General features: G+C 39.4%; 1 protein-coding gene across 1 annotated transcript in view; it reads right to left on the reverse strand.

Annotated features, from left to right (window-relative positions):
• Positions 1-13,256, reverse strand: part of LOC137176845 (complement C3-like) — a 39,920-nt gene that overhangs the window by 1,536 nt on the left and 25,128 nt on the right. The window contains exons 36-42 of the mRNA XM_067582825.1: positions 8,424-8,514; positions 8,236-8,325; positions 8,036-8,138; positions 6,504-6,593; positions 1,074-1,166; positions 892-975; positions 101-245 (exon numbers count right to left, since the gene is read on the reverse strand). Of these exons, the coding sequence (XP_067438926.1) occupies positions 101-245; positions 892-975; positions 1,074-1,166; positions 6,504-6,593; positions 8,036-8,138; positions 8,236-8,325; positions 8,424-8,514 (696 nt within the window). The remainder of the gene's footprint in view (positions 1-100; positions 246-891; positions 976-1,073; positions 1,167-6,503; positions 6,594-8,035; positions 8,139-8,235; positions 8,326-8,423; positions 8,515-13,256) is intronic.

The following is a 13,256-nucleotide window of genomic DNA, read 5'->3' on the forward strand; positions in this document are numbered from 1 at the left end:
AAACCTGATTTTGTGTATGTTTTGGTAATAGAAAGCAGTGAAACAGTTTATTGGAGATGATGTTATGAGGGGGGTGCACACACACAAAGAACACACTTACGATTCCTCCTGGTCATCATAGAAAATATCTTTGGATGTGCCCATGATAAGGTAGGTTTTGTTAGGCTCCAGATCTAAAGCCTCTCTGCAATGTGGATAACTGAGGAACGCGCGCAGCTTACCCTGAGGACCCACATCAGAACTTCCTGTAGTTACAATGCAGGAGAAGAGCAAGAAAATGCTTATGGATTAAATGCATAACTAAAGGTGCAGTATGAAACATAACTATTGTATTCTCACATCTTCCAAGTGGAATTATGCTTAAAGCAACAGTTTGACATTTTTGAGAAATGTGCACATTCGCTTCCGGGTGACTCAGATAAGAAGAATGATAACACAATTATATACAGTATGTACGGTGAATATGAAGCTACAGCAGCAGCCAGCCAAGTAAGTGGCTAGCCTGGCTGTGTCCAAAGGTAACAAAATCTGCCTACTAGCACCTCTAAATTTCTAATTAACATGCATCTCATTTGTTTAATCTGTTCCAAAATTGAAGTGTAAAAGCAATGATTCATCATTTTATGAGGGGGTTGTGTACCAGACTATTTCTTGACCAGGACCAGTAACTTCCTGCAGTCTCCACTAGTTACCTGCCAATGCAAGCTAAACTGTCCAGCTGCTGGCTGCTTCCTGAGAGTGGTATCAATCATCTAATCTCACTCGTGGCAAGTAAGTAATTTCCCAAATATTCCCCAAAATGTCAAACTAAAATATCTAAGGTAGTGGCAAAAAATGTCACCTATTTTCAGGTGCTTTTGTTTCGTTTTGAAGGTTCAGATAAACACCCACCTTCCTTGATGACTTCCAGTATCCGCATTGCATAAATGTCGGTGGACCCAACGTGTTCAAAGTCTTCCACTCTCACTTTGTACCCTGAGGACAGACAAGATGCAGATGTTAGCTCACGTGCTCCCTTACTTATTTCCTCAATCTTTCTCTAACACAAATGCAGTCCATCTACATTCTCTTACCAAAATCAATTGTGCTGGTCGGTGTAGTCTCACATAACTTAGCTGTGCGCTGATTGTTGTCGATATTACCCTTCTTCTGCATACTGCAGTTCTCTGGAAACAGACAATGGGCACAAAATAAATACACAACTGATGACCTGATGACCTAAATAAGCACATGTGCATATGTGTGGACAATAGTTGGGAACTTATTTATCAGAAACATCAGTTTCTTCTACACAGCCATACACTGCTTTCCCGGACCCACAGTCCCTGACATCCTGGATAGGCTCCCGGAGCTGCTGCACTCAGTCCCGTCCTTGACCAAACAAGTAATAGTTCATGTGGGGACAAATGATACTGCTCATCAGCAGTCTGATTTTAATGACCTCTTCAAGTTAGTTTCAAATTCCTAAGTAGCTGTGGAATGACTTTCTTTATCTCTAGTCCAATCATCACACTTGCCTGTGGATCAGGGCGTTTCAACAGACTCCTCAGTCACAATATCGGCTTTATTGACAATTTTAATCTGTTCTGGAATCCACACTCTATATTTAAAGGCGATGTGTGCACTGGGAACCTCCACTGGCAGCCCTGCGCCTCTCATTGCCATGATGGTCCTGATCAATGCACGGTCTATTGGAAATAAGTCATTTATCCTGAATGACTTATTTTGTAGTGAAAGTGTAGACTTTATATTCTTGACTGAAACATGGCAGCAGAATATGGTAGGGCTGCTTGATTATGGCAAAAATCATAATCATGATTATTTTGGTCAATATTGAGGTCACGATTATTTAACACAATTACTCATTGGAAAGAGTTAGACCTCCTTCTGATCAATAACACATTATTTAACCATGGAGCTCCGGGCTGATCTGTTTGTTTCACTGTGCCAATCAGTGGTGGCTGGTGACTCAAAAAATTGGGGAGCGCAGGAGGAAAACCAACATGGAATCTTACAACAAACTGCATCATAATATATCATTGTCCCTCACCTGACAAGATCGGAGGGGTGGGGGGCAATATGCCAATAAAACAATTTGCTTTCAAAAACAAAAATCCCTGAGTGGTGACATTTAGCATATACATGTTGTTTCTAAACAAAGAATTACTCATTTTAGCCGTGGAATGGTTTAAAATGTGTCTAACAAATTTTACTAACAAAGTGAAATTCAAATTTATAGTATTTAAAGTCATACAAGAACCACCAGTCAAATGTAAAATTGCACACAAACCCCCAAACTTAGCTAACAAAAAGTCCAAAGCTTGCTGATGTTTCAATAAGGTCAATCTATGAGACTTTAAAGTATCCTTAATGAGTGAGTCCATGTTAGTGTAGTAGAATGGAAATGTATTCCTGTCTGGTTTAAGCAGGCCTGTAGTGTTTTAGTCTCTTGATTACTCGGCGATCGATAGTCAATCATTGTCTGTGGGTAGCCTATAAAGGCAGGTAGTTGTTTTCACTCCACTCCCCTGATGCTGAATGCACGCCCCGTCTCACTGGACTTCTGCAATTGCTGCAGATCCCTCCGTGGTGACTCGCCTCCCTCAGAAGTGACCCTCTCACTGTCTGCTGTCAGTCCCCATGTGTAGTGGCAGCTTAGGCACCATAAACTCTGTCCTCCCCTGAGCTTGCATATGCTGCCTGATTGGACTGTGGGCCTTGGTCAGCATTTAGCAGCTTCACCTGGGAGCTGCTGCGGCAATTCTGGCCCACGCCACAAGAATGCTGTTGCTTTGCCTATAATTGGTGTTAACAATCATTGTCTTTGTTAAGAATTGTTTGGTCGGGTCATGCAGCGTTGTGGGCCAGTAGAACCATGACTAGTATTCTTTTAGCTGAGCCATTTTAAGTGTGTGAGTGTGTGTGTGCATTGTGAGAGGGTTTTTCTTTTCTTTTGTAGTTATCGTTTGTTTATTCACAGTTTTGTTTAGTTCAGTTCATTCATTTGTCTCTACTTTATAGCTTACATAATGATTTCACATAAATAATATTGTTTTCGTGGTTTATTCTGTTTATTTTTTTCACTGTGCAAATACAGGGCTTTTTTTATGTCTGCAATGAATATTGTTTGGTGTAGTTTGTTGTGTTTATTTTGTTCCTAAGTTGCTGGTTAGGTGTTCAATCATCTGACCAACTGATATTGTTTTGGAGAGTGTTTCTTTAGTTTGATTTTGTTTGTTTGTTCATTATTTTCTTTTTCTTTTTTTTCTTGTTTTGTTACACCACTGGCAGGAGGCCCTTTTTCTATAGCTGTTGATAACCAGTGTTAATCTTTTCAACATCAGGGCCACTGTATGGTGTTTTTGTTTGTTTGTTTGGTTGAATACTTTACTGATTTTGTATTCCTTTTTATTTTTCAGAAGCTGAGTGCCCACGGTGGTAGGGTTGGTGATTATAGGTGGTGGTTCCTCCTTTTCTGTGTGCTGTGTTCATCTGAGCATCCCTGGGTTTGAACCTTCACCATTGTGTGTTTGTGTGGATGTGTGTGTACGTGTGATTCGGGGTGACTCTCTTCTGGATACCTCTCCTACCCCCTCTCCACTGGTAAGCCTCAGCCCTGAATAATTCCCCTGCCCCCTTTTTGTGTGATTGCTGAAAGCAATCACACATTGTTCTTCTCAGTCTTTATTCTTATTCCGTCTTCCATACGTTTTTTGCCCCGTTTCAACTGCTACATACTTTGTGCTATAAAAACCATTCAACTGTCAATCTGTGCAACTCATTCATCAGATGTGTGCTTGTATTTTTCTGAAATGTAACATGTTTCAGCGATTTTATATAATTTTTTAAAACATTAAAATTTATAATGGCAGTCTATGGGACGAACCGTCCAACTGAGTTGGAACCTTGGTCACTTTGACACTCAACTGCTCGGAAGTCCCTTATCGTACAGACGCCATTCAAACTCTAAAAAGTTCACAAAACTTTGAACTTTCAAAGTTATCAGATTGTTTAGTGATATCTTTTGTAGTTTTTCAGCAATTTAAGCCCAAATTCAGGGGTGTTTCAGACTTTTGCAGGTCTCACCAGTGTGTCATGTGATCAGGCACAGTGGAGAGCACAGATCATTTTAGACCAGAAATGTTTTTCTAAACTGCTGTCACTCCCACAATTTTAACTCCTCAAGCACATATCTTGCCTCATTATGTTGCCACAAGCCTCCTCTCTCTCAAAATGTAAATACATTTCACATAGGACTTATAGTTTTTGAGAACTGAATCTTAATTGATAGAGAGTCCCTGTCATGTTCTCATTGACTGCAATACAGTCTGCAGGATGTGTGTCTCCCTTCACTGCAGTTCCTTAAACTTACAGATTCTCTCTTCCTTCAAACACTTTTTACACATATCATTCATTCTCATGTTAAACTAGTCTTGCTTTCACTAATGATGTACACATCTCTGGGCTTCAAGCTCTACTTTGAGACAAATACATTTTCATCATCAAAATGGAGATTTTTCCTCTCATTACTAGGAATGTCTGTTGGCTCAGTGGTTTAGAACACTGCTCTCATAATCAACTGTCCTTTAGATGACAAGGTTGTGTGTTCAATACCTGCTCACTGCAGTGCCACTCATAATATTGCTGTCATGTACAAAGTTGCTTTCCATCTCTATCATGTACCATAAGTCAATTCCTCTCTAGCTCACTTTAACATTATTACCTAAAGTGTGGATTGCTATCCTTGTTAAATACATCTTTTCCACTCTTACAGATCCAGTCTGAGTAGTCCAGTGGTTTAAGCTCATGTCACTTCTCAACTCCTTTTAGATCCAAAGATTGTGAGTTCGAGCCCCACTTAGGGCAGAGCTCAGTAGAGTTGAAGGATGAAAGAGTCCAGGTGATGTCAATCTGCTTAATGAACTGAGCTGAACTGCTTTTTTGTCAATTTCACGCAATTGACAGACTAAATAGCAGAATCTGGCCTGACATTACTGTGTGATATGTTAGCTCAGTCCATAGCATCGCTGTCTTACAAACATGAGGGTGTAGGTTCAGTTCCACCCATTGCTGATTTTAATCTTGGTAGATTTTTCAATTGTGTTCAGCTTCCAGTTATGCAATCTAAATTTGCTTTCAGCAATCACACACAATTTCAACAGAAATTGCATTTTCTAGTTATTCTTATTCTTCCGAATGTTTTTTGCAAGCTTTCAACTCCTCTATACTTTGAGCGATAGAAACCATTCAAATATCAAAATGTTCAGCTCTTTCAGGACATGTGAGCTATTACTTTCCAGCTTTCTATCATAATCCAATGATTCTATATAATTTTTTTTAATATTAAAATTTATAATGGAAAGTGGGAGGAACGTTTGAAAGCTAATATCTCAAAAACTAAAAGTGGTATAGCGTTGATTTTTGATGTACAGGTGTCCCATCTGTAAATACTTAACATATTAGAACATGGTACCAATAGCGCCACGATGTGGTCAGTTATTAAATGTTTTATTTTTGGCTAATAACTCATGAACGATAAGACCTATCAAAAAAATATTTGGTCAGGATGTTCCTTAGATGATGCTGATTAGACTGATATAGGCCACGCTCATTTGCGCCTATAAATTTATTCCGCCATTTTGTTTTTTTCAAGAAACATATGTTTTGCTTCTGTTGGCACATATTTCATCCAATCTTCATGAAACTTGGTACATACCATGTTTAGAGGACCCCGAATACAACTTATTCATTTGTTTTCAGATACCACTTACGGTTCGTTTGTTATTGGTTAGCAAACTTTTGAAGGTCTGGCCTAATGCACTTAATGGTCAATAACTCCTCAATACTGAGTCTAGATTGCGACCAAATTTAGGGATGTTGTACACAAGGTGACCTTACAGAAGTGTGTAACATTTCATAAGTTTCTGCCCAAAGGGGGAACTAATGAAACGAAACTTGGTACACAGGTTTTCCATGAGAATCTGCACGACATACTGAATCATGGCACCAATAGTCCCACCTTGTGGTCATAAATAAAACACCACCATACTACTTATTAACTACCAAATCTCTTAAATGTAACATTGGGTTATTGGCACCGGTCTTAGGTAATATTTGTCCCTGGGTAAAACCTCCAGGGTGGCGTAGTTGGATTCCTTTGATTACACTGGTTAGTGCCCTACATACTATTCTCTTGCCACATTAGCATCATTATACTAAGCATGATAGCAAGCTGACAGAGTCGCTAGCGTGGCTGTTGTTTAATCTTCTGTCAGCGTCAAGTCCTCCATCTTTACTCAGGTGCAATACTAAATCGCTGCAGTTTACAGACAAAGCAGAATGATCACCCCCAAACCACTGATCAAGATATGCTTTACCTCTTTGAAGCACATTGTTCGTGTTGTGTTTATGTGTTTCTTTTAGAAGAATTTTAGGTGTATGGTTTGCTTAGGTACGCTTGCTGTAGACAGATTTGATCATCCGTGAGACTTCATCCTGCTTACCTTCAGCACATGTGCATTCAGTATTTTTGCAGAGCCTCAAAAGCTTGCCAGCTGTTCTCTCTGGATGGTAGAATTTCACACAACGTGTCTCTGCAATGAGAAAGAAAGATATTTAAAAATTAAAGCTGCAAGCAGCGATGAACGGGCCCTCGTGCCTCTATGCACGTTGGGCCACGACGCAATTGAAGGTCTTCTGTCACGGGCATGTAGATGTCTTCAGACCCGGGCTGTTTTCAGACAATGCAAGAAGGAGATAAACATCACTTCCTTTGTCCACTGTTTTGCCTGCTGTCGGGGCTACTTCGCTGAAATTTTGTAGGGGGCGCTATTCAGCCAGTTTGCATCACTGATGGAATATTATCATGTAGATGTGTTCAGGCCAGGATTCTTATCAAACATGTAAAGTTTGGTGCAGACTGGAGCATGTACAATAACGTTATAGCAACTTCCTCTGTCATGGCGAAGCATCAAATCTCAATGGTGCGAGGATGAGAATTTTCTGCAGGGTGAGACATGTCTGTCTTGCTCACACCTGTGGCATCAAAATTATGCATGCTTTGGGCCCATTTACTTGAATTTCAATTAGTAAACAAAACTCTTGAGCTCCATTCAACCCCCACATCCATCCCCCCTCCTATTCTCTCTCTCTCCCTCTCAGTTGGAGAGGAGAATATCACACTTCTTGTGAAATATCCTCATAAATCCCATGACTTGGCCAAATCCTACTTTAAAAATCACAATTTTTTGTAGGAAATTTCGTCGCCAATCCATTGATACAGGTTTCAAAGTGGTCGGACTTGTAGTTTAGACATCAGAACCATTTGTTTGACACAAAGTCCATGCCTAGAGATTGCCACCCCATTGGTTTACATTGTAAGGTGTGATGTGGCACTACAACTTTCAGGGCTTACAATATCTAAACCGTCCGAGTTATTACAAAGTTTTTAATAACTTTTGTTCAGCACAGTGTCATAAGTCATGTATTGAAGTTTGAAGCCGCTACCATTAACACCCTAGGAGGAGATAGCGTTTCTTGGGGGTATTCCTACGGGCCATGGCAGCCATATTAGATACATAGGTGGCGCCATAGAGCACATTGTGGCACTTTGGGGGATAATTTTTACATTTTATCAAATTTTTCACCAGACCTGATGTGCGTGCCAAATTTGGCGAGTTTTTGAGCATGTTTAGGGGGTCAAATTAAGGGTTGAAGTGGCGTAATAATAAAGAAAGAAGAAGAAGAAGAAGAAACAACACACGAAATACAATAGGGTCTTCGCCTCTTTGGGGCTCAGGCCCTAATAAGAAAGAAACAAACACATGAAATACAATAGGGTCTTCGCCCTTTGGGGCTGAGGCCCTAAATATTTTGTGCTGATTGCAGTACATCACAAAATGAACATAAAATACTTTGGGAATCTAATAATGTCTGATTATTCATCCTGTTAATTACTCTGAACATTTCTCAGCAGCAAAGAGAAATCATGAAGCTCACAGAGGCAGCATATAGTATAAGTGTCTTTGAGACTCACGTTCATAGTATTCATAGACAGACACAGCAGCTGGTTGTAAGACGCCCACTTTCAGCTTCTGATGAATCCTAAAAGCAATCTCCTCTGGACGTTCATGAGAAACCTATGAAGAGATGTAAGACAGAGGTGAGACATAGATAAATAGAGAAAGAACAAGGCAGAGAGAAAAGGGGTAGAGGGAGGTAATACTGATGCCTTGCCTTGTCCAGGTGGATGATGAGTGAGCCTCTTTCTGACAGGACCTTGTTCATCTCATATTTTGCAATAGTGCGGGCATGTCCTTTGGACAACTACACACACAAACATACACACAAACATGATTAGACAACTTTCTAGACCATAAAACACATCTCTATATGGGTATGTGCATATCTGTAAAGACTCTTACTAAATCGAGGTCTTTTGTGTTAACGGTGAAGCCCGTTAGCAAGCCAATATCCAAGATTGACATGGTTGCATCCCGCCTATTGTCCTTAAACCTGAACACAGAAAATGGACAGAATATTTTAAAAAACAGAATAAAACAGATGGAGAGAAAGAAAGTGAAGGGAAGCTTTTTTAATCAAATATCAAATCAAATCAAATACAGACATGGCTGAAAATATTGGTATCTTCCATCTTAAAAAAAAACAACTTATTTTTCTCTGTATTAAGGTGAAACTGACAGGAGTATATAGTATCCATCATTCGTTATTTCACATTGAATATAACTGAAACTTTGCTTTTGATTTACAACTTAACATATTATTTAATACAATAAAACAAATGAAAATGACATGGCCAAAAATATTGGTACCCTTAAGTTAATATTTTGTAACACAGCCTTTGGAGGCAAAAACTGCAGTCAAGCGCTTTCTGTAACTCTGTATAAGGTTTCTGCATTTCACCACCAGTAGTTCAGCCCACTCTTCTTGAGCAAACTGCTCCAGTTCTCTTAGGTTTGATGGGTGCCGTCTCCCAACTACAAGTTTTTGCTCTTTACACAGATGTTCAATGGGATTAAGATCAGGACTCATAGCAGGCCACTTCAGAACGGTCCAACATTTCCTCTCATCCACTCTTGGGTGCTTTTGGATGTATGTTTGGAGTCATTATCCTGCTGGAAGACCCATGACCTGCGACTAAGATACAGCTTTCCGACACTGGGCTGTGTGTTTCACCCCAAAATGCTGTGATAGTAGGGATGTGCAGAGAGCCCAGTATTTGTATTTGTATTTATATTTGTTGAGTTCTCAATCTCAATCTCAATCAAAACACTGTTCAAGGTGAGTGGTGCATTATTTTAATAAAATGAAAGGGTACCAATAATTTTGGCCACGTCTGTATCTTTAAAGATTTCAGATGTTTCAAAAAACATTTTAAATTAGGAGAAAGAAGCAAGAAAAGTGTGAGGTGAGGGTTGATAATGAAGAAATAAATCAGGGACTCGAGGGGCAGGGCGATTAAAAATCATTGCTGATTTTGCCCTTCTTCTGCATCCTGCATGCAATTAAAAATTATGGTAAAACTGAGTGTAAGTAAACTTTTTTCATGAAGTGCCTTTCAAAACCAGAGTTACAAGGTGCTGTACAATGCAAACAATTGAGAGAAAAATAAAATAGAATAAAAAGAAAAAAAAAAAGTTTAACAACACGTAATATCAATATAAAAACAATAAACCATAAAAACTACGTGGAAGTCAGATACAATTAAAGCTGCAAGCAGCGTTGAACTGGCCTTCGCGCCCTTGCACACGTCGGGCCGCGGCGCAATCGAAGGGCTTCTGTGACAGGCATGTAGATGTCTTCAGACCCAGGCTGTTTTCAGACAGTGCAAGAAGGAGATAAACATCGCTTCCTTTGTCCACTGTTTTGCCCACTGTTGGGGCTGCTTTACTGAAATTTCGTAGGGGGCGCTATTCAGCCAGTTTGCTGATGGAATATTGTCATGTACACGTGTTCAGGCCGAGAGTCTTATCAAACATGTAAAGTTTGGTGCAGATTGGAGCATTTACAATAAAGTTATAGAAACTTCCTCTGTCATGGTGAAACATCAAATCTCAACAGTGTGAGGATGAGAATTTTCTGCAGGGTGAGACATGGCTGCCTTGCTCACACCTGTGTCATAAAAATCATGCAAGTTTTGTGCCCATTCACTTGAATTTCAATTAGTAAATTGTAAACCCTTGATGAGTTGTGTGTAAAACAAATTAATTTCCTAATTTTCATCAAGTCTATTTTTAGGAATGTAAAGACTTTTAACTAGGGATGCACAACATTGGATTTTTGCCGATATCCGATATGCTGATGTTTCCAACTCATTGTGGCCGATTGCCGATGCCGATATATGCACATATTTTTACCAGCTGGCTGAGGAGGCTATTATGCATGCAAGCATAGATTATACTATGATCAAGAAAGAAAAGATATGAAGGAAGAACTTAGGAAGACTGGAGTTCAGTAGCTCAGCATTTAAGTTCTTCGCTCATATAGGCTATAGTCTTTCTTGATCATTGGTACAATATATGATTGCATGTGTAATAGTCTCCTCAGCCAAGTGGAAAAAATATGTGCATATATCAACATCGGCAACTGGCAAAAATGAAAAAGTAATTATGTTAAATAATCATGATCTCAATATTGAACAAAAATAATTGTGATTATGATTTTTGCCATAATCGAGCACCCCTAAAAACAACAAATTGTGATTTACATACATACACACACAGAGTTTAAATATGTATGTGGTAAATTGTAAATATGTATGTAATTGTTTTCTTTAAGAAACTGTTACTTGAACATTTTTCAGTGTGCTCCTAAAGTTATATGTGTGCTCCTAATTTTTTTCATTTAGGAGCACATGTACTCCTTGAAAAAAAAGTAAGGATTGAACACTGCTGTCAGATGTGTAGAAACATTAAGTAACTGGAGTGTGGCGCAGTCCAAGGCCTTGTGTCACAGGCATGTAGATGTTTTCAGACTTGGGCTGACAGGTCTTACTTTACCCATCCCCCCCCTCCCATTCTCTCTCTCTCTCCCTCTCAGCTGGAGAGAAGGATTTCAGAGTACTCTTCTTGTGAAATATCCTCATAAATCCCATGACTATGGCCAAATCCTACATAAAAATCACATTTTTTTTTAGGAATTTTCGTCACAAATCCATTGATACAGGTTTGAAAGTGGTCGGACTTATAGTTTAGACGTCAGATGCCCCAGTTTGGCACAAAGTCCATGCCCAGAGATTGCCTCCCCATTGGTTTACATTGTAAGGTGTGATGTCGCACTCCAACTTTCAGGGCTTACTAGATCTAAACCGTTTGAGTTATTACAAAGTTTTTAATGACTTTTGTTCAGCACAGTGTGATAAGTCATGTATTAAAGTTTGAAGCCGATACCATTAACGCCCTAGGAGGAGATAGCGTTTATTCAAGGTCCAAAATTGGCACAAAGTTGTACTTTGAAATTGAGATTGCAGACTTCCTGTTGGATTTAGGTCAGGGGTGTCAGTGTATGATTTGTAGGGCTTGAGACGAATAATTGAGTTTTGGTTTGATCTCTCTACGACATTCCTACGGGCCGTGGCGGCCGTTTTAGATACATAGGTGGCGCTCTCGAGCACATTTTGGCACTTTGGGGCTTAATTTTTACATTTTATCAAATATTTCACCAGACCTGATGTGCGTGCCAAATTTGGTGATTTTTTGAGCATGTTTAGGGGGTCAAATTTAGGGTTGAAGTGGCGTGTTAATAAAGACAGAATAATAAGAAAGAAACAAACACACGAAAAACAATAGGGTCTTCACCCTTTGGGCTCAGGCCCTAACAATAAAAACAATGAAAGCAACACAGAGAGCAATCACACATTACGAGATAAAGTGCTTATGAAACAGGTGAGTTTTTAAGAGCTTCTTAAAACTACTGACTCAGCGTTTTTTATCACTAGGGGAAGATGGTTCCAGAGGGTGGAGGCCATAACTGCAAAAGCATGGTCACCCTTGGTCTTCAGCCTAGCTTTCAGGACAGCCAGAGGGCATTGGCAGTAGACCTCAGTGATCTCACTGTGGCCTGGGGACACAATAATTCAGAGATATAAAGTGGGGCCAGCCTGTGTAGTGCTTTATATGTAATTAAAAGAATTTTAAAATCAATTCTGCATTCTATTTGTAACCAATGTAGGTTGACCAACACTAGTGTGATGTGTACCCTAGGTTGTGTATTAGTTAGCAGTCTGGCAGCCGCATTTTGGACCAACTGGAGCCGAGACACAGAAGAGCGACTCAGGGTTGTGAACAGTGCATTACAATAATCAAGACGGGAGGACACAAAAGCATGAATTATTTTTTTCCAGATCTTGATAGGATAATATGGCTTTTATTTTTGCAATGTTTCTTAGATGGAAGAAACAGGATTGGAACACTTTCTTTATGTGACAGAAAGTGTTCCAATCCTCAAAGTTTTTTTAGGCTTGCTTAACATTTACTGCTAATGGGCCGATACACTGCTGTACTTTTTCATTGTCTTCCAGGACCTGTATAAGTTGTTTATACACTACTTTCTCCAAGACCTTGGAAATAAAAGGAAGTTTGGATATCTGTCTGTAGTTATTGGGCAGCAATGGGTCGAGGCTTGGCTTTTTTAAGAGTGACTTAACAATTGCATGCTTAAAATAATCAGGCACACAGCCAGAGCTAAGAGATTAACTTTTACAATGGAAAGTAAGTATGGTCCTAATGAAGAAAAAACATCTTTAAAAAGAAAAGTTGGAACAATATCAAGAGAGCTAGAATAGGGGCACGTTTGGGAGACAATGGCTGTGAGATCTTCCAATGATATTGGGCTAAACTTGCACAATAATGAAGCATGAGCTTGACAGCCTTCTCAGTGGTATGAGAAGGCAATATTGACCTTATATCGGTGACCTTGTCTACAAAAAAAGATAAAAACATTTCACAGTCAGTATTTGAAAAGACAGGTGGAGGGGCAGGGTTCACTAATCTATTGATAGCGTTAAATAAAGCTCTGGGATTATTTTTGTTGCAATCAATTAGATTAGAAAAATAAGCAGTACTTGCCTCTTTCACCTTCTTATTAAAAGATGAAAGTAGTTCTGTCATGTGAATAAAAATGAACCTCAAGTATAGTGTTTTTCCACCTCTACTCAACCTTTCTGCACTCTGTTTTAAGACAGCTTATGTTGTCATTCATCCAAGGGGATGAGTTAGCTGTATATGTAATTGTTTTGT

This window comes from Thunnus thynnus, chromosome 3 (assembly GCF_963924715.1).
Source record: "Thunnus thynnus chromosome 3, fThuThy2.1, whole genome shotgun sequence".
NCBI classification, from domain to species: Eukaryota; Metazoa; Chordata; class Actinopteri; order Scombriformes; family Scombridae; genus Thunnus; species Thunnus thynnus.